At 49.2% G+C, this 20,139-nt stretch overlaps 2 protein-coding genes across 2 annotated transcripts in view; both read right to left on the bottom strand.

The window, feature by feature from the left end:
- Positions 1–1,257, bottom strand: part of plac8l1 (PLAC8 like 1) — a 3,539-nt gene extending 2,282 nt beyond the window's left edge. Inside the window, 2 exon segments of the mRNA XM_084473758.1 lie at positions 1–224; positions 1,134–1,257. The exon segment at positions 1–224 is cut by the window's left edge and continues 6 nt beyond it. Of these exon segments, the coding sequence (XP_084329884.1) occupies positions 1–224; positions 1,134–1,159 (250 nt within the window). The 5' untranslated portion in view covers positions 1,160–1,257.
- Positions 1,258–2,061: 804 nt separating this feature from the next.
- The window catches only part of lars1b (leucyl-tRNA synthetase 1b), a 30,216-nt gene continuing 12,138 nt past the window's right edge, over positions 2,062–20,139 (bottom strand). Inside the window, exons 19-32 of the mRNA XM_084473942.1 lie at positions 19,961–20,099; positions 19,354–19,566; positions 18,724–18,781; positions 18,201–18,264; positions 15,594–15,777; positions 14,554–14,644; positions 13,994–14,134; positions 13,204–13,344; positions 10,409–10,519; positions 8,878–8,988; positions 8,385–8,489; positions 5,834–5,929; positions 5,601–5,733; positions 2,062–3,228 (exon numbers count right to left, since the gene is read on the bottom strand). Coding sequence (XP_084330068.1) covers positions 3,023–3,228; positions 5,601–5,733; positions 5,834–5,929; positions 8,385–8,489; positions 8,878–8,988; positions 10,409–10,519; positions 13,204–13,344; positions 13,994–14,134; positions 14,554–14,644; positions 15,594–15,777; positions 18,201–18,264; positions 18,724–18,781; positions 19,354–19,566; positions 19,961–20,099 — 1,793 coding nt within the window. The 3' untranslated portion in view covers positions 2,062–3,022. The remainder of the gene's footprint in view (positions 3,229–5,600; positions 5,734–5,833; positions 5,930–8,384; positions 8,490–8,877; positions 8,989–10,408; positions 10,520–13,203; positions 13,345–13,993; positions 14,135–14,553; positions 14,645–15,593; positions 15,778–18,200; positions 18,265–18,723; positions 18,782–19,353; positions 19,567–19,960; positions 20,100–20,139) is intronic.

Below are 20,139 nucleotides of genomic sequence, written 5' to 3'. Positions count from 1 at the left end.
TCCCATCTCCACAGACGTCAAAGAGTCCGGTGCTCCAGTCTCCTCCCGTCTGTGTGATGGTGGTCATGGTTGTCGTGGTGACGCCGAGGCCAGGCTGAGTGAGCACCGGTTCCATCGCCACGGAGACTGGCCCCGAGGGCCAGTGGCCGTGACACCGCGCGGAGCAACGCCACACACACTCCTCCACACACTCCTCCTGCTCTTTGAAGAGGAGCCGGTCCGCTCTGGAACGAGAGACTATCAGTACACCAGTACACCTACCGGTACACCTACCAGTACAACTACCAGTACACCTACCAGTACAACTACCAGTACAACTACCAGTACAACTACCAGTACACAGTACACCTACCAGTACACCTCCCCAGTGGAGTCCCAGTCCAGCTCTGGGACTGAGTGTGTGTGTGTGTGTGTGTGTGTGTGTGTGTGTGTGTGTGTGTGTGTGTGGACGGAGCCAAACACATGATCTAATGAACAGAGCGCTGCTGATGCGTTGTGTCTTAGTTCTGTATAAACGGTGCTGGTAGAACCGTTGTGTGAAAGGAGTGTCTGCTGTTTCTAATGAACCCCAAGCCTGCCTACGGAGGACCAGACGTTCTGTACATCAGCTCTGGTTCATCCCTCTGCGGGGGTATTGCGTAGCAGCAGCTGTATAATCCCATCTCGTCTCCTGTGTCTTTGTACCCTGGTTAAATCTATGCAGGCACGTTTCCTCTTTGAGGACAAAACGTTCATATCAATCCAGTAGGATGTTGACAATGACATGACAAGACTGCATCATCAGTCCAGTGTGAGATCTCAGATAACGTTTAAACTGCTTTACTGTACACTTGAACAGTGTCATAAATGTTATGTCAGAAAATGTTTCATTTTTATTACATGAGATTATCATTGTCATAACATGGTAGCAATTATGAAGAATAACAATAATTGACAGTAACCGAAAAGAAAAAAGAAAAGTAAAAATATAAGAGAGACAGACAGGTCAAGAGAGAGAGAGAGAGAGAGAGAGAGAGAGAGAGAGAGAGAGAGAGAGAGAGAGAGAGAGAGAGAGAGAGAGAGAGAGAGGAGAGAGAGAGAGAGAGAGAGAGAGAGAGAGAGAGAGAGAGAGAGAGAGAGAGAGAGAGACTTACGTCTGTATGACGGTCCTGTGGTCCATGCCTGGAGGCCTGTCAGGGACTTATCGCTGTGTGTGTGTGTGTTAGAATGTCATTTCAAATGTGTGTTTGCGTGCGAGCATATTTTTTGTTGTTGGTCTCTCCACGTTTAGTGGGAGTGTATGAGTAAACACGTGTGTGTGTGTGTGTGTGGCCAGCCAGGACGTGGGGAGTGGTTGGTGTAACAGGGAGTACATCGGGGAGAGAGACAGAATAAGGGGGGGTGGGGGGTGTGTGGTTGGTGGCAGTAGAGATAAGGCGGTGGTGGTGGTGGCTGAGGGGCTGCTCTGTGGAGATAAACGCGGTGACGCACGGCAGAGCGGAGCGGCCGCCGTCCCGGGGGGCTGCCCTGCACACACACACACACACACACACACACACACACACACACACACACACACACACACACACACACACACACACACACACACACACACACACACACACACACACACACACACACACACACCTCATTAAGAAGGTGCATGAACTCGTAAAGAGGGATCAGTTTTCACAACCTTGAACAAAATGGCATTTTTGGTTTTAATGCTATGGAAGTGATTAACACACCTTAACACAATGTACACATCACGCACTAACACACAAACACACAGCTGTGTTCAAAGTGCTTTCGTTCCATCCATTTCTCTACCGTACTGTAATTGTGTGGTTTTGGATTCCCTCTGACATAGATGAACTAATATATATATATATATATATATATATATATATATATATATATATATATATTATATACACACACTAGTAACCCTTACAGAAAAACAAACATAACCAGCTCCATTACAGCAGCATGCTGGTCTCTGGTCACGCTGGGAGACCAGGGACAGATCCACTCCACTGTAACAACAGGTGACGGCCAACAAAGAAAGTGGAACCACGTGAATATTTTAATTGATTTATTTTATTATTATTGTCACCGTTTCATAGGAAAAGAACCAAGTCCCATAACTGCCCCACAAAGCCTCCTTTCATGATAAAAAAAAGAACCAACATTATAAGCCATAGGATGCGTTCAAAAGAACACAAGGATTCTCCCCGTGTGTGTGTACACACACACACACACACACACACACACACACACACACTCACACAGCCGCTGACATGAATGGTTGCAATCCTCAACTGACGAACAGCGGCTCTTCCGTTGCTACGTTTCCTGTATTTATCTTCTTGTTCTTCTTCTGCAGACACAACGCAGCCGTCCGTGGTTCGAATCCCTTTTGCACCCGCACAATCACCATGACGACAGGCGCTAACGGAACCCTGGTGTTCTGCGGTTCTCTGTGACGTCTAACGGTGGGAGAGAAGAACCATCCGGACTCCTGCTGAGGCGTGGAGCGGCCGGAGGTTTTGTAACAGGAAGCTCATGATGCAGTCAGGTGGGGCCTGCTCCACACACACACACACACCAACGTGGACACGCCCACATACATCCAGTGGTCACATGACAGAAGGTGCGGCGGTCATGTGACCAGTGTTCACCGGGCAGACTGGGTGGGAACGCGGATGAGAACAGACCAGCAACACATGGAGGGGTCACAGTCAATGGGAGACTTCTGTATGGTGCTGGCTCACAACGACCAATTAAAACGCAGTATTTCACCTCTGTGTGTGTGTGTGTGTGTGTGTGTGTGTGTGTGTGTGTGTGTGTGTGTGTGTGTGTGTGTGTGTGTGTGTGTGTCTCTCTCTCTCTCTCTCTCTACTGGACCAGGTAGACCAGCGTGTCTCCTACGTCCACAGACAGCCCGTTGTGTGTGTGTGTGTGTGTGTGTGTGTGTGTGTGTGTGTGTGTGTGTGTGTGTGTGTGTGTGTGTGTGTGTGTGTGTGTGTGTGTGTCTCTCTCTCTACTGGACCAGGTACACCAGCGTGTCTCCTACGTCCACAGACAGCCCGTTGTGCTCCAGGCGGACGCGGCCCTCCTCCAGGTCCACGCTGAAGGTGTCCGTGTCGGCGATGGGCAGCTTGTCCCGGTCCTCGCGGCCCAGGACCGGGACGCGCCGCGGGCCCATCAGGGGGTCCTCATACCGCAGCAGCCTCACCCGGGACAGGTCTGCACACACACACACACACACACACACACACACACACACACACACACACACACACACACACACACACACACACACACACACACACACACACACACACACACACACACACACACACACACACGGTTTACTGGCTGAAGAACAGAATGATACCGGTACTTGACCTACAGTACAAGAAGACCGCATTGAAGACCTTTTGTAGCTCATAAAGAGACACATTCTGGACTGCTACCCACGCCTATACCTAGAACGCCTAGAACCTACACAACACCCTCTGTTCACTACACAACACCATCTGTTCACTACACAACACCATCTGTTCACTACACAACACCATCTGTTCACTACACAACACCATCTGTTCACTACACAACACCATCTGTTCACTACACAACACAACACTACACAACACCATCTGTTCAATACACAACACTACACCATCTGTTCACTACACAACACAACACTACACAACACCATCTGTTCACTACACAACACCATCTGTTCACTACACAACACCATCTGTTCACTACACAACACCATCTGTTCACTACACAACACAACACTACACAACACCATCTGTTCACTACACAACACCATCTGTTCACTACACAACACAACACTACACAACACCATCTGTTCACTACACAACACCATCTGTTCACTACACAACACCATCTGTTCACTACACAACACCCTCTGTTCACTACACAACACCATCTGTTCACTACACAACACAACACTACACAACACCATCTGTTCACTACACAACACCATCTGTTCACTACACAACACCCTCTGTTCACTACACAACACCATCTGTTCACTACACAACACAACACTACACAACACCATCTGTTCACTACACAACACAACACCATCTGTTCACTACACAACACCATCTCTACACTACACAACACAACACCATCTGTTCACTACACAACACCATCTGTTCACTACACAACACAACACTACACAACACCATCTGTTCACTACACAACACCATCTGTTCACTACACAACACAACACTACACAACACCATCTGTTCACTACACAACACTACACAACACCATCTGTTCACTACACAACACAACACTACACATGATAATGATAGATATGATATATGATGATAATGATAAAGATATGATATATGGTGATAATGATAAAGATATGATATATGATGATAATGATAAAGATATGATATATGGTGATAATGATAAAGATATGATATATGATGATAATGATAAAGATATGATATACGATGATAATGATAAAGATATGATATATGATGATAATGATAGAGATATGATAATGATAAAGATATGATATATGGTGATAATGATAAAGATATGATGATAATGATAAAGATATGATATATGGTGATAATGATAAAGATATGACATATGATGATAATGATAAAGATATGATATATGATGATAATGATAAAGATATGATATATGATGACAATGATAGAGATATGATGATAATGATAGAGATATGATGATAATGATAGATATGATATGTGATGATAATGATAAAGATATGATATATGATGATAATGATAGAGATATGATGATAATGATAAAGATATGATGATAATGATAAAGATATGATGATAATGATAAAGATATGATATATGATGATAATGATATGATATATGATGATAATGATAGAGATATGATGATAATGATAGAGGTATGATGATAATGATAGAGATATGATATATGATGATAATGATAGAGATATGATATACGATGATAATGATAAAGATATGATATATGATGATAATGATAGAGATATGATAATGATAAAGATATGATATATGGTGATAATGATAAAGATATGATGATAATGATAAAGATATGATATATGGTGATAATGATAAAGATATGACATATGATGATAATGATAAAGATATGATATATGATGATAATGATAAAGATATGATATATGATGACAATGATAGAGATATGATGATAATGATAGAGATATGATGATAATGATAGATATGATATATGATGATAATGATAAAGATATGATAATGATAGAGATATGATGATAATGATAGAGATATGATGATAATGATAAAGATATGATGATAATGATAAAGATATGATATATGATGATAATGATAAAGATATGATATATGATGATAATGATAGAGATATGATGATAATGATAGAGATATGATATATGATGATAATGATAAAGATATGATATATGATAATGATAGAGATATGATGATAATGATAGAGATATGATGATAATGATAGAGATATGATATATGATGATAGAGATATGATGATAATGATAGAGATATGATATATGATGATAAAGATATGATGATAATGATGAAGAAGTGACTCAGAGCACTGGCCTTTGATGAGCTTGTTGACCTTGGCCAGCCTGCGCACCACGCTGTCCCGGCTGTCCCCCTGCCTGATGTCCAGACTGGTGGAGAACAGACCGTTGGAGGGCTGGGGGTTCACCACGGACACACACACCCCGGGCTGGAGGAGACGCACCCACAGTGGTTACACACACACACACACACACACACACACACACACACACACACACACACACACACACACACACACACACACACACCTCTGTTCGGAAGATGCTGAAGGGTTTCCCTGGGCAACAGTCCTCCTTGACTTTGTCGTCCCCCTCTGACGCGAAGACAACATCAATCTTGTCCAACTGGAGAACGACAAAAACACAGAGGGACGAGAGACACAGAGCCATGAGGGAGAGAGGAAATAGAAGGTTGATTATTAATCATCAGCAACGCATTTGGGACCACTTCTTGACAGCTTTGTAGCCCCCTGGTGGCCGAGCACGGTCACCACAAAGAGCCACGGTCACCACAAAGAGCCACGGTCACCACAAAGAGCCACGGTCAACACAAAGAGCCACGGTCACCACAAAGAGCCACGGTCAACACAAAGAGCCACGGTCACCACAAAGAGCCACGGTCAACACAAAGAGCCACGGTCACCACAAAGAGCCACGGTCAACACAAAGAGCCACGGTCAACACAAAGAGCCACGGTCACCACAAAGAGCCACGGTCACCACAAAGAGCCACGGTCACCACAAAGAGCCACGGTCACCACAAAGAGCCACGGTCACCACAAAGAGCCACGGTCACCACAAAGAGCCACGGTCACCACAAAGAGCCACGGTCACCACAAAGAGCCACGGTCAACACAAAGAGCCACGGTCACCACAAAGAGCCACGGTCACCACAAAGAGCCACGGTCACCACAAAGAGCCACGGTCACCACAAAGAGCCACGGTCACCACAAAGAGCCACGGTCACCACAAAGAGCCACGGTCACCACAAAGAGCCACGGTCACCACAAAGAGCCACGGTCACCACAAAGAGCCACGGTCACCACAAAGAGCCACGGTCACCACAAAGAGCCACGGTCACCACAAAGAGCCACGGTCACCACAAAGAGCCACGGTCACCACAAAGAGCCACGGTCACCACAAAGAGCCACGGTCACCACAAAGAGCCACGGTCACCACAAAGAGCCACGGTCACCACAAACAGAGACAGGAGGAGGACCCGGGCTGAGCTGGTAGCTGGACTCATGAAGGCCTGATGGAGCTGACTGTGAGCCCAGCAGGGATCAGGACGCTGAGCGCTGGAGGAGAGTGAACCCACACTCTGAGTGTATGACATAACCCTAACCCTAACCCTAACACATGATGGTAGCGTGTGTGTACATTTCCTTCAGCCTCATGGGTTACAAAACGTCTACCCCCCCTAGGTCAGTGCTTTGGTAAAAATAAGTAATAATCATTTCTTTACACTACAGCTCTTGTGCAACACGTTTCAAATGGAGTTAGTTGTGTTTTGTACAGTTCATCTCACCACAGTACATTCAGTAAGCGCTCTCTCTGCAGTCCTTCACTGTGAGACACTGGCCTAGATACACATACTGCTGTTGAGTCACAGCGACCAGGGTTGACCTATTGGCCTCAGACTGAACGTTTCTCCACTGAAATCCCAGAGCCTATACTGACGCCTCTCCACGTCTTCAACCATGAAACATGTGATTAATGAGTCATCACGCCATGGTGGTTTGGACTCGGCCCGACTGTTCCTCCTTTGAGATGAGTGAACCCCACATGCTCTCTTGCTGAACCGTTTTCCCCTGACGCCTAGATTCCTCCGGGGACGCAAGCACCGCGGAACGGCTGCTGACCGCTGCCGCTCTAATCAATGAACCCATCCCCACCGGGCGCGCCGCGGCGCGTCTCAGCAGCGTCCCAGGAGCAGCGCTATCTTTACGCAGCACTTCTATTTTGCTGCTGAACCGCGTCAATTTCCACAGAACAGATCGAGCCGGGCAGGAAGTGAAATAATAAAGGCCATAGAGCATCCGGTCAATTTTCAAAATAAAACACAATACTCCGCTCATGTAGCCCATACAACTTCACATCAACATTACGTCATGACCGGTGGCACCAGGTCAGCAGTCACTCAATCAAAGGGTCTCAGAGGGTCGGCAACATGGACGACGAGAGACTTGTTATCGAAGTGGAGCAACATAAAATCATTTACGAAATCAATCATCCTTTTTATGAAGACAATGTGAGAAAGGATTTCCTTTATCCACACAGTTAAAACGTTCAGGATTATCGCGTGATCTCGTGATCTCGCGTGAATACGGCTGGCTCACAAGGCAGCGGTGCTGCCGTTCCGCGCCCGGTGGGGATTGACGCAGGGCACAGGACGCAGCCGTACCGCGGCGCTTACGTCCCCGGTGGAATCTAGGCGTTAGAACCGCTGCTTATGTTATGCCAAGATATATAAGAGATGCATATGCATACAGTATATATGAATATACAGTATATACTTGATCACTTTTGTACCGGTACTTAACCACTTTATAATTTAGATTGTTTATACCCTCTGTTTTGTTTGCCCTGTTTGTCTTCACTTTAGCATCTATTATTGTTTCCAGTAGCACTTTGTATTTTTTTGTATCTTATCCTGTGTTTATCCAGTGTTTATCCAGTGTTTCTCCAGTGTTTCTCCAGTGTTTCTCCTGTGTTTCTCCTGTGTTTCTCCAGTGTTTCTCCTGTGTTTTCCACTGCTGCTGGGACCAGTACTCTGGTTATCTCTCTACGTGAGGACAGACCTCCAGGGAGTTGGTGAGGTAGACCAGGTTCTCAGTCAGCACGTTGCTCTCATCAAACTCCAGCTCCAGGTCCAGCACCCGCGGGCCCGTCTTCTCCAGGTTCTCCTGAGAGGACACAAGCCGTCAGAGCTGGTTAACCCTCAACCAGCTTAACCTAGTGATGGTTAGTGCATACGGGGAACGGGTTAACCTAGTGGTGGTTAGTGTATAGGGGAACGGGTTAACCTAGTGATGGTTAGTGTATAGGGGAACGGGTTAACCTAGTGATGGTTAGTGTATAGGGGAACGGGTTAACCAAGTGGTGGTTAGTGTATAGGGGAACGGGTTAACCTAGTGGTGGTTAGTGTATAGGGGAACGGGTTAACCTAGTGATGGTTAGTGTATAGGGGAACGGGTTAACCAAGTGGTGGTTAGTGTATAGGGGAACGGGTTAACCAAGTGGTGGTTAGTGTATACGGGGAACGGGTTAACCTAGTGGTGGTTAGTGCCGTACCTTGATCATGACCACGAAGGGCATGACTCTCTTCATGTACTTCTTGACGGCGGGCAGGGCCCCCAGCTCGCTGGAGATCAGCTTGTTGTCAGGGAGGACCCCCTTGTTGTCCTGAGCCCCCCCCCGCCCCAAGACAAGCACAGCGTCAATCAAATGGAGGGACAGACACAAGAGAACAGAGTACCACATCAACCCTGACCCTATGACACACACACACACAAGAGAACAGAGTACCACATCAACCCTGACCCTATGACACACACACAAGAGAACACAGAGTATCACATCAACCCTGACCCTATGACACACACACAAGAGAACATAGAGTACCACATCAACCCTGACCCTATGACACACACACAAGAGAACATAGAGTACCACATCAACCCTGACCCTATGACACACACACAAGAGAACATAGAGTACCACATCAACCCTGACCCTATGACACACACACAAGAGAACATAGAGTACCACATCAACCCTGACCCTATGACACACACACAAGAGAACAGAGTACCACATCAACCCTGACCCTATGACACACACACAAGAGAACACAGAGTACCACATCAACCCTGACCCTATGACACACACACAAGAGAACATAGAGTACCACATCAACCCTGACCCTATGACACACACACAAGAGAACATAGAGTACCACATCAACCCTGACCCTATGACACACACACAAGAGAACATAGAGTACCACATCAACCCTGACCCTATGACACACACACAAGAGAACATAGAGTACCACATCAACCCTGACCCTATGACACACACACAAGAGAACATAGAGTACCACATCAACCCTGACCCTATGACACACACACAAGAGAACATAGAGTACCACATCAACCCTGACCCTATGACACACACACAAGAGAACATAGAGTACCACATCAACCCTGACCCTATGACACACACACAAGAGAACATAGAGTACCACATCAACCCTGACCCTATGACACACACACAAGAGAACATAGAGTACCACATCAACCCTGACCCTATGACACACACACAAGAGAACATAGAGTACCACATCAACCCTGACCCTATGACACACACACAAGAGAACATAGAGTACCACATCAACCCTGACCCTATGACACACACACAAGAGAACATAGAGTACCACATCAACCCTGACCCTATGACACACACACAAGAGAACAGAGTACCACATCAACCCTGACCCTATGACACACACACAAGAGAACAGAGTATCACATCAACCCTGACCCTAAGAGAGGCCCCTTAACATAGTCACCTTTACAAACAGAAGTGTGTGTGTGTGTGTGTGTGTGTGTGTGTGTGTGTGTGTGTGGTGTGGTGTGGTGTGGTGTGGTGTGGTGTGGTGTGGTGTGTGTGGTGTGTGTGTGTGTGTGTGTGTGTGTGTGTGTGTGGTGTGTGTGGTGTGTGTGTGTGTGTGTGTGTGTGTGTGTGTGTGTGTGTGTGTGTGTGTGTGTGTGTGTGTGTGTGTGTGTGTGTGTGTGTGTGGTGTGGTGTGGTGTGTGTGTACCTTGTAGTGCCGTCCCAGCAGAGACAGGGCACAGTGCTGCCATGGCGGGTAGCTCTTGGCCACGTAGATGGTGCAGTGAGACGGACGGCCGGGGGGGCGCGACTCCCCCTTCTGGAGGAGAGAGAGCAGGGGGTTAGTACAGACCAACCCTAGAGGTATCAGTGACCGTCAGACCACATCTCTAGGGGGGTTAGTACAGACCAACCCTAGAGGTATCAGTGACCGTCAGACCACATCTCTAGGGGGGTTAGTACAGACCAACCCTAGAGGTATCAGTGACCGTCAGACCACATCTCTAGGGGGGTTAGTACAGACCAACCCTAGAGATATCAGTGACCGTCAGACCACATCTCTAGGGTTAGTACAGACCAACCCTAGAGATATCAGTGACCGTCAGACCACATCTCTAGGGTTAGTACAGACCAACCCTAGAGATACACATTAGTGACCGTCAGACCACATCTCTAGGGTTAGTACAGACCAACCCTAGAGATACACATTAGTGACCGTCAGACCACATCTCTAGGGGGTTAGTACAGACCAACCCTAGAGGTATCAGTGACCGTCAGACCACATCTCTAGGGGGGTTAGTACAGACCAACCCTAGAGGTATCAGTGACCGTCAGACCACATCTCTAGGGGGGTTAGTACAGACCAACCCTAGAGATATCAGTGACCGTCAGACCACATCTCTAGGGTTAGTACAGACCAACCCTAGAGATATCAGTGACCGTCAGACCACATCTCTAGGGTTAGTACAGACCAACCCTAGAGATACACATTAGTTGCACAAGACGTGGCCCACTGGGAGGGTAAATGTAGGATGACTTCCTAGTTGATATTCAGATGCTTTCTCTTTCCTCAAGAGAGGAGAGAAGTCACACAGGTGTGGTCTACCCAAACGAACAGCAGAACAACAGATACTTTGTATACAGCATGTCTGGACGACCCGACGGTGTCTGTGTGCCCTTCATGGACACCAGTCGGCTTTCATCAGTTAATTTAACATGACAGATGTCAAGCTTCATCTGATGTCCTTCTTAGTGAAACCGTTAGCGGTGTGTTTCAACACGGTGACGCCGGTGTGAGGAACGGATCTCCACCAGCCTCTGGTGCTCCGGTTGACCTCGACACAAAGCAACAAGACCCGTCCAGTCTGGTCACCACCACAGAGTCAGAGAGCCTCACCCAGGACCTTAGAAACTATCAACCCTTCTTCACATTATTACACCTTTGTTTCTGAATTATTATTTTTTTAATTGATAAAATTTGAAAGAAAGCAACAACTTTCATCAAGCGGCGCGGACCAGAACGCCCGGCCGCCATTCGACGGCCTACAGCCAATGGTAGCAGCCCCCCCCCCCCTCCTCTAGAGGAAACAAACCGTCCAGTTTGTTTATAACACCGTCTCCGTAGAGGAGCCAGGAGCAGCCATCTGTCGGTGTTAAACATGGCTCTACCGTATTTATCATCCTATTTGTCCCGCCTCATGGTCGATAAATGGCTGTGATTGGTCGGTCTACCAGGCAGAAATATTTTTGTGTGGGAGGGGAGCAAGACTGCAGAGCAAATGAAACATGAGCTTGTGAGATTGTCTAGTTCCCAGGCTACTACTGATGGGCTGTGCTGTTCATTAGTGCCATCAAGACGTTCACGTGTGAGCACAGACAATAACAACATAAGCCCCCCTGGGAAGACGACTGCAGAATAGCTTCAGGCTCATGGAGGTTTTATCAAGTGTGCTGCAACTTACAGCAGGCAATGCTACATTTTTAAACCAAAATGCATTTAAATTAATTAGAATAATTGTAATATATCAATTGAAACGTCAAACAGGACAAATGTAAAGCATTTCACAATGATACACCATTTGCTTTTTTCCATCTCAGACCAGAAAACTGTAGTGGGGCAACCAGGACTTCAGAGTAGGTCAATATATGCAAATGTTGTTTTCCAACTGCATCTCCAGAAAGCACCTTCTTCGTAACAATTAATTTTCTCATCAAACTTCTACTTTCTCTTTCTGTCGTCCCTGTTTGAAATACCCAAAAGAAAAAGGGTTGAGTGGGCCTCATTGCCTAGCACAGATAATGACATTAATAGGTTTAAACTAAATGACACCAAGATTACCCTGTTCATTTTACAAGAACACACAAACAAGCTACAAGCGAAAAACCATCACACACACACGGCCATTTAAAACAACACTACAGAAGGAGTGTTGAGAGAGAGGAGAGTACTCTTTGTTCCCAGAAGAATAGTTGAACAAGATGCATCCATTTTCAAATGTGTCTTTGTGTCAGTGCACACAGAATGACCTTTTAAATGCAAGCAGGCCACAGACCAGCCACACAAACCAATAAATGTACTGTTCCATACGGGACATTTGTCAGAATAAACTCTGAATACTACAAACAGTATCCAGACTCCAGGACTCTCTAGACCGAGCCACAGTGCAGGGATGTGGTGGCTCCTCAGTGAAGCCTGCCATTTTCCACAGCTTCTCCAAAAATAGCAACAGAAATCATTTTCCACCTCTTCGGTTTTTCCCAATTTGGCCCTGAGACGCGCTGCACGCCCCACCTGAGGGTCGGCTCTCTGCACCCCACTCTGATTTAATAAGACACTTTAATCACAGCTCAGCGGCCAGAAACAAACCCAAAGCAGTTCATACACTATGGACACACACACACACACACACACACACACACACACACACACACACACACACACACACACACACACACACACACACACACACACACACACACACACACACACACACACACACACACCTTGTTCTTGGGGGGCTGCATGTAGGCCTTGAGACGCAGGCGCAGGTCGTGGGCCGTCTCCATGAGGTACTGAGAGGAGCGGATCAGGACCTCGTCCACCGGACCCGCCTGGGGCCAGGACGCCCCCATCAGGGAGCCGGCCTGAGGGGGGGGGAGATATCACATATATATATAGATATATATCACAGACAGACAGACAGACAGACAGACAGACAGACAGACAGACAGACAGACACAGAGAGAGAGACACACACAGAGAGAGAGACACACAGACACACACAGAGAGAGAGACACACACACAGAGACAGACAGAGAGAGAGAGAGAGACACAGACACACACACACACAGAATTACATCATGCAGCAAGAGGCACAATTTGAAGATCACAAGGCGTAATATTATGACGTCAGACCAAGTCCGGGCCCCGGAGCTCGTCCACATTTGAGACGTATTAATTAATTAATTAGTTATTACTCATTTAGTGTGTCCGTTACCCAGAACCACCAAACTAAACCACTGCAGTCTTCAGTCTGCACCCAGAAGGGCTCCAGGGCTCTACCTTCACCCCCCCCCAGCGGCAGAGCGTACCTTCACCCCCCCAGCGGTGCGTACCTTCACCCCCCCCCCCCAGCGTACCTTCACCCCCCCCCCAGCGGTGCGTACCTTCACCCCCCCCCCAGCGTACCTTCACCCCCCCCCCAGCGGTGCGTACCTTCACCCCCCCCCAGCAGAGCGTACCTTCACCCCCCCCCAGCGTACCCGCCCCCCCCCCCCCCCCAGCGGTGCGTACCTTGCCCAGCAGGCTCCAGGTGTGCTCACACAGGTGGGGGCAGATGGGCGCCAGCAGCAGAGTCTGCAGCTCGATGAAGCGGAACACCAGGTCCCGGTGCATGCCCTCGATGGCCAGCTCGCGGTACTTGTCTTTGGCTGCCTTTAACACACACACACACACACACACACACACACACACACACACACACACACACACACACACACACACACACACACACACACACACACACACACACACACACACACACACACACACACACACACACACACACACGTTAAACCTAAACAGCGGTCTAGTTAAATAGACTCCATTATGGGCCAACACTTACAATAAAAGGCCGTCAGCCTTTCTGCCTACGCCAGCCCCTTTAGATCTCCAATAACAGATCAAATCTGCCTTATTAAAATACAGGGTGTGACTTAAAATGACCGTGGGAGCCCTTAAGTAAGCCCTTAAGTAAGCCCTTAAGTATTCAGAGGGGGAGGGGGGCTCCCAGGGGGATTGGTCAACACCTTGTTGTTCTTATTGTCGTCGTTGTTGTCGCTGTTGTTGTTTACCTGGAACTCAAAGAAGCCGCTCTTCAGAGCCTCCTTGTACATCATCCTGTCGTAGTGCTGCTCCGTCTTCAGGATGCCGGCGTTCATCTCGCTGGGAGCAGAGAACAGGTGAGACACAGGACTCTAAACGCCCATCAGAGAGCTGCTGTAGGCACGCTTTATGGAGATCACATGAGGGTCGTTTGTTCCAAACAGCACTGCGTCCATCATCTACGAGTGAGTGAAACGCTTTGTGAAAACATCTGTTTGGAGCCTCAGTCTGAGACTACTGTGATGGTATTGGCTCATTCTGACCGGGGCCTTCCTTCATGGTTCGGTGAATCTCTGTCAAACCCAGGGCTGTGTTCCGATAGCCATCCTTCCATGAGTCCACTTATACACTTATTATTATTATTATTATTATTATTATTATTATTATTATTATTATTATTATTATTATTATTATTATTATAAACGTAGCACACCAACCGCACTCACTGAGTGCGCTGATTTTCTCTCCTTTTCTCTCCTCCCCCGCAGTAAACATCCTGCTTTGAACGGTGAACTCTTTACGCCTAGCAGCTATAAAAACCTATAAAAGCTACAAAAGGACTCCATTAATGCGGGCTGTGTGGAAGACGCGCCGCCGTTGGCTCAGCCCGGCTCCGCCCTCTTCCTCTACGGAGCGAAGACGGCGGCCGTACGAGAAGCGAGCATCGACCCACACTCACACTGAGTTCACCTTTCAGTGCACTTCTTCTCCCCCCGATCTGAATTGGAAAGCAGCCCTGGGTACTCAAACTGAGTACGGGTAGTATATTGATATATATATGGATATTGGAACATATTGATATTGGAACACAGCACAGGTGCGGAAAATGCAACCTTTCTCAACGGTGGAGACGGCAGGGAGGGAGCAGTGCAGTGATTGCTTCATTTCAAAACGTTCTCTCCTCAGCGCTCTCTATTTACAACCTTGAATGGTCCCACAGCCTCTCAGCGAACAGCCCTCCCACTGGGGGGGGGGGGGCGCCCCCCAGACGGAGCGGCGCGGGGCCTACCTGGAGAACACGCGGTCGTTGGAGGTGTCCGGCGCTCCCGTCCTGAGGCTGCTCTGGTTGGCGATCATCTCCTTCACCCACTCCACCCAGGTGAACAGACGCAGGATGCCCGCGTCCGCCATCGTCTCCACAAAGTTAGCGTCCTCCACCGTGTCCCCGGCGTCCGCCAGGGCCAGACGCATGCCTGGGGGGGGGGGGGGGGGGGGGGCGCACACAGGGGGGGAACGCACAGGAGACATCATGGAGACATACAGGGGCGACAGTGGCTCCTCCTAGAGGAGTGTGGAGGTGTCCCTGAGAGAGACGCCTCACCCTGACTGCTCCTCCTAGAGGAGTGTGGAGGTGTCCCTGAGAGAGACGCCTCACCCTGACTGCTCCTCTTAGAGGAGTGTGGAGGTGTCCCTGAGAGAGACGCCTCCCCCTGACTGCTCCTCCTAGAGGAGTGTGGAGGTGTCCCTGAGAGAGACGCCTCACCCTGAATGCTCCTCCTAGAGGAGTGTGGAGGTGTCCCTGAGAGAGACGCCTCACCCTGACTGCTCCTCTTAGAGGAGTGTGGAGGTGTCCCTGAGAGAGACGCCTCCCCCTGACTGCTCCTCCTAGAGGAGTGTGGAGGTGTCCCTGAGAGAGACGCCTCACCCTGACTGCTCCTCCTAGAGGAGTGTGGAGGTGTCCCTGAGAGAGACGCCTCACCCTGAATGCTCCTCCTAGAGGAGTGTGGAGGTGTCCCTGAGAGAGACGCCTCACCCTGACTGCTCCTCTTAGAGGAGTGTGGAGGTGTCCCTGAGAGAGACGCCTCCCCCTGACTGCTCCTCCTAGAGGAGTGTGGAGGTGTCCCTGAGAAAGACGCCTCCCCCTGACTGCTCCTCCTAGAGGAGTGTGGTGTCCCTGAGAGAGACGCCTCACCCTGACTGCTCCTCCTAGAGGAGTGTGGAGGTGTCCCTGAGAGAGACGCCTCACCCTGACTGCTCCTCCTAGAGGAGTGTGGAGGTGTCCCTGAGAGAGACGCCTCACCCTGACTGCTCCTCCTAGAGGAGTGTGGAGGTGTCCCTGAGAGAGACGCCTCACCCTGACTGCTCCTCCTAGAGGAGTGTGGAGGTGTCCCTGAGAGAGACGCCTCACCCTGACTGCTCCTCCTAGAGGAGTGTGGAGGTGTCCCTGAGAGAGACGCCTCACCCTGACTGCTCCTCCTAGAGGAGTGTGGAGGTGTCCCTGAGAGAGACGCCTCACCCTGACTGCTCCTCCTAGAGGAGTGTGGAGGTGTCCCTGAGAGAGACGCCTCACCCTGACTGCTCCTCCTAGAGGAGTGTGGAGGTGTCCCTGAGAGAGACGCCTCACCCTGACTGCTCCTCCTAGAGGAGTTTGGAGGTGTCCCTGAGAGAGACGCCTCACCCTGACTGCTCCTCCTAGAGGAGTGTGGAGGTGTCCCTGAGAGAGACGCCTCCCCCTGACTGCTCCTCCTAGAGGAGTGTGGAGGTGTCCCTGAGAGAGACGCCTCACCCTGACTGCTCCTCCTAGAGGAGTGTGGAGGTGTCCCTGAGAGAGACGCCTCCCCCTGACTGCTCCTCCTAGAGGAGTGTGGAGGTGTCCCTGAGAGAGACGCCTCCCCCTGACTGCTCCTCCTAGCGGAGTGTGGAGGTGTCCCTGAGAGAGACGCCTCACCCTGACTGCTCCTCCTAGAGGAGTGTGGAGGTGTCCCTGAGAGAGACGCCTCACCCTGACTGCTCCTCCTAGAGGAGTGTGGAGGTGTCCCTGAGAGAGACGCCTCCCCCTGACTGCTCCTCCTAGAGGAGTGTGGAGGTGTCCCTGAGAGAGACGCCTCCCCCTGACTGCTCCTCCTAGCGGAGTGTGGAGGTGTCCCTGAGAGAGACGCCTCACCCTGACTGCTCCTGACCCGCTGGCTGTCGCCCTGAGGGGCTGACTCCGCCATCGGGGTGTGAATGTGTGTAAGTCGCTTTGGATAAAAGCGTCAACAAAATTCCCTAAATGTTATTTTATTTTTTTCCCTAAATGTTATTTTAGAGTAAAAGTGATGCAAGTAATGGGTTACATGGTGGTGGTATGGACAGATCCCGGTCCACATCGCCACTTAAATGCAGTTTTACAACCGCAGGATAAGATGTGAATGTGTTATTGGTCGCATTGGGTTACCAAGCAACATCCCAAATCTGACTGCAGTGAGTGGAGACAGTGAAAGCCTGAAAAGCAATACAGCCCCTGAATTAAATTAATTATCAGAAGTGAGTGAGAATGCATTAAGAAAAAAAAAAGTGTTAGTGGGCAGGCACAAGCTGACATGGCCTTTGGTTTCCCTTTAAGAGCAGAAGGACGTTAACAACTGCTCAACCATTAACTCATCTCCTCACCACTGTTGTCCTCTAATTCATCTCTAAAGTGTCTCACTGTTTTGGCCACGTGTTTCGATGTGCTGCTGGCTCATCATATGCACCACGTGTTCCAGTCCTCCTTTCATGGCCCGTGACTCGGGGGGCATGTTGACGATCTGCTTTGCGATCAATGAGTGAAATCGATGTGCTGAATCAATGCCGGCGCGTTTCCGGCTGCCTCAAGCGGCGTGCGAGCCGCAGCGCGGCCGCGGCGCCAACGTACCATCTGCTGAGAATTTGTCGATGGCTTGGCTGAGAGTGAGGAAGTTCCCGGTGGACTTGGACATCTGCCAAACGTGAAAAACAGATGTTAGCCAAATGATAACACACAGAAGACCAACACACACACACACACACACACCCCAAATGAGAAATCAAAACTGAATGAACCTGGAAGGAAAAGCTAAATCATAAACATTCAGAACAAATATCCTAATTAAACAACGACAACAGCAAAACGCCCTCAGTCCAACAAGTACAAGTGTACTGTGACGACGGATGTGTTTACCCTAACACACAACCTACCTCATCACATTTTACCCTTTGTATCTGCTTTTGTTTTCAGTAGCACTTTGTATTTTTATTGTATCTTATCCTGTGTTTATCCTGTGTTTATCCTGTGTTTATCCTGTGTTTATCCTGTGTTTATCCTGTGTTTATCCTGTGTTTTCCACTGCTGCTGGGCTGTGGTAACAAAGGAATATCCCCTGCGGAGGTTTAATAAAGTTGTTACGTGTCCATCATACCTTCTCAGAGTTGAGCAGCAGGTGTCCGTTGGCACGCACCGCCTGGGGCCACTTCCCGCTGCGGAGAGAAGACATTGTTCTCTTCAGCCTCTCTCTCTCTCTCTATCTCCTCATTTCAAAACACATGGCGAGCCCTAATCTAAACCTACTATAACCTAAAGTTCTAAAGAAGTCTCAGTGTGAGCGTGTCACTTCCTACATTAGTGAGCCCTAATCTCACCCTCATCTACCGCGGTGTCAGAGGCATCTCCCCCGTTTAGAAACGCTCCCTTTCTCCCTCTAACCTCTTATAGACACGTCCCCCTTTGGTCATAATCATCGCATTGTCTTTAAACTTTGAAGTAGGATGAATACAAATGAGGAATATGTCAAGTTATAGTCGGGAAGCTTTTCTTAGCCACACACACTCGCCCTCTCTCTCCCTCCCTCCCTCTCTCTCTATATTTATATTCGGCCCCATCTCTTCAATGCCTGTTTTGTTTGTCTGTCAGACGGTCCATTTATCTTTGAGCAGAGATGAACCCCCACGAGGGGCCGTGTGACTCTTCTCTTATCTCCACGGATGACGTCCAACAACACAGCCCTGGTGTGAATGGACCTGCAGCGCGTTCACACTGCACCAGAGCTCACCTGTCCTTGGGCCACATGGCCACATGGTTGTACAGGTAGTAGGACAGGTGGTTGGGCACCAGGTCCTTGCCGGAGACGCGCACGTCCACGGGGTACCAGTACTCAAACTCCCGCCGCAGCTTCTGCAGGTGCTCCTTGGGGATGGAGGTCTGGGGGAAGGGCGACGTCTTGAAGAAGATGAAGTCCCACACGGCCCGCGTCATCTGCTCGGGCCTGGGGAGGGAGAGGCACGGAGGGTCACGACCACGCACATGCACTCCACCAACGTCTTCTCCCGCCTTTGACTAGAGGCTGTGGTGCAGAGGCGGTGAAAATTAAGTAGACCAAAAGAGAAATAAATGTAAAAAAGTTCCTTGGGACGGTTGCTAGGAGACCTCAAAGCGATGCGCAGGAGGGAATATGTACTCCAATGTTGGGTTCCGACGTGAATATCACATCCGATTGCTCTGTACTTTGAGGCGTGCGTGCGTGCGTGCGTGCGTGCGTGCGTGCGTGCGTGCGTGCGTGCGTGCGTGCGTGCGTGCGTGCGTGCGTGCGTGCGTGCGTGCGTGCGTGCGTGCGTGCGTGCGTGCGTGCGTGCGTGCGTGCGTGCGTGCGTGCGTCATACTTGATGCCCAGCGGTGAGGCTCCCTGGCCGTTGAGGACCCCTCCCTGGAGCAGATGGGCCACGGTGTAGTAGGCCATGTAGATGGTGGAGTCCGATAGAGACTCAATCAGCCACTGCTGGTCCCATGGTAGCCGCGTTCCTATAGCAACCAACAGGAGAGCGCAGACGCACGCATACCG

The sequence above is a fragment of the Micromesistius poutassou genome, assembly GCF_964030765.1.
Source record: "Micromesistius poutassou genome assembly, chromosome: 10".
Classification (NCBI taxonomy): Eukaryota; Metazoa; Chordata; class Actinopteri; order Gadiformes; family Gadidae; genus Micromesistius; species Micromesistius poutassou.
Note: the sequence above shows the minus strand (reverse complement) of the source record. Positions and strands in the feature narration are given on the sequence as shown.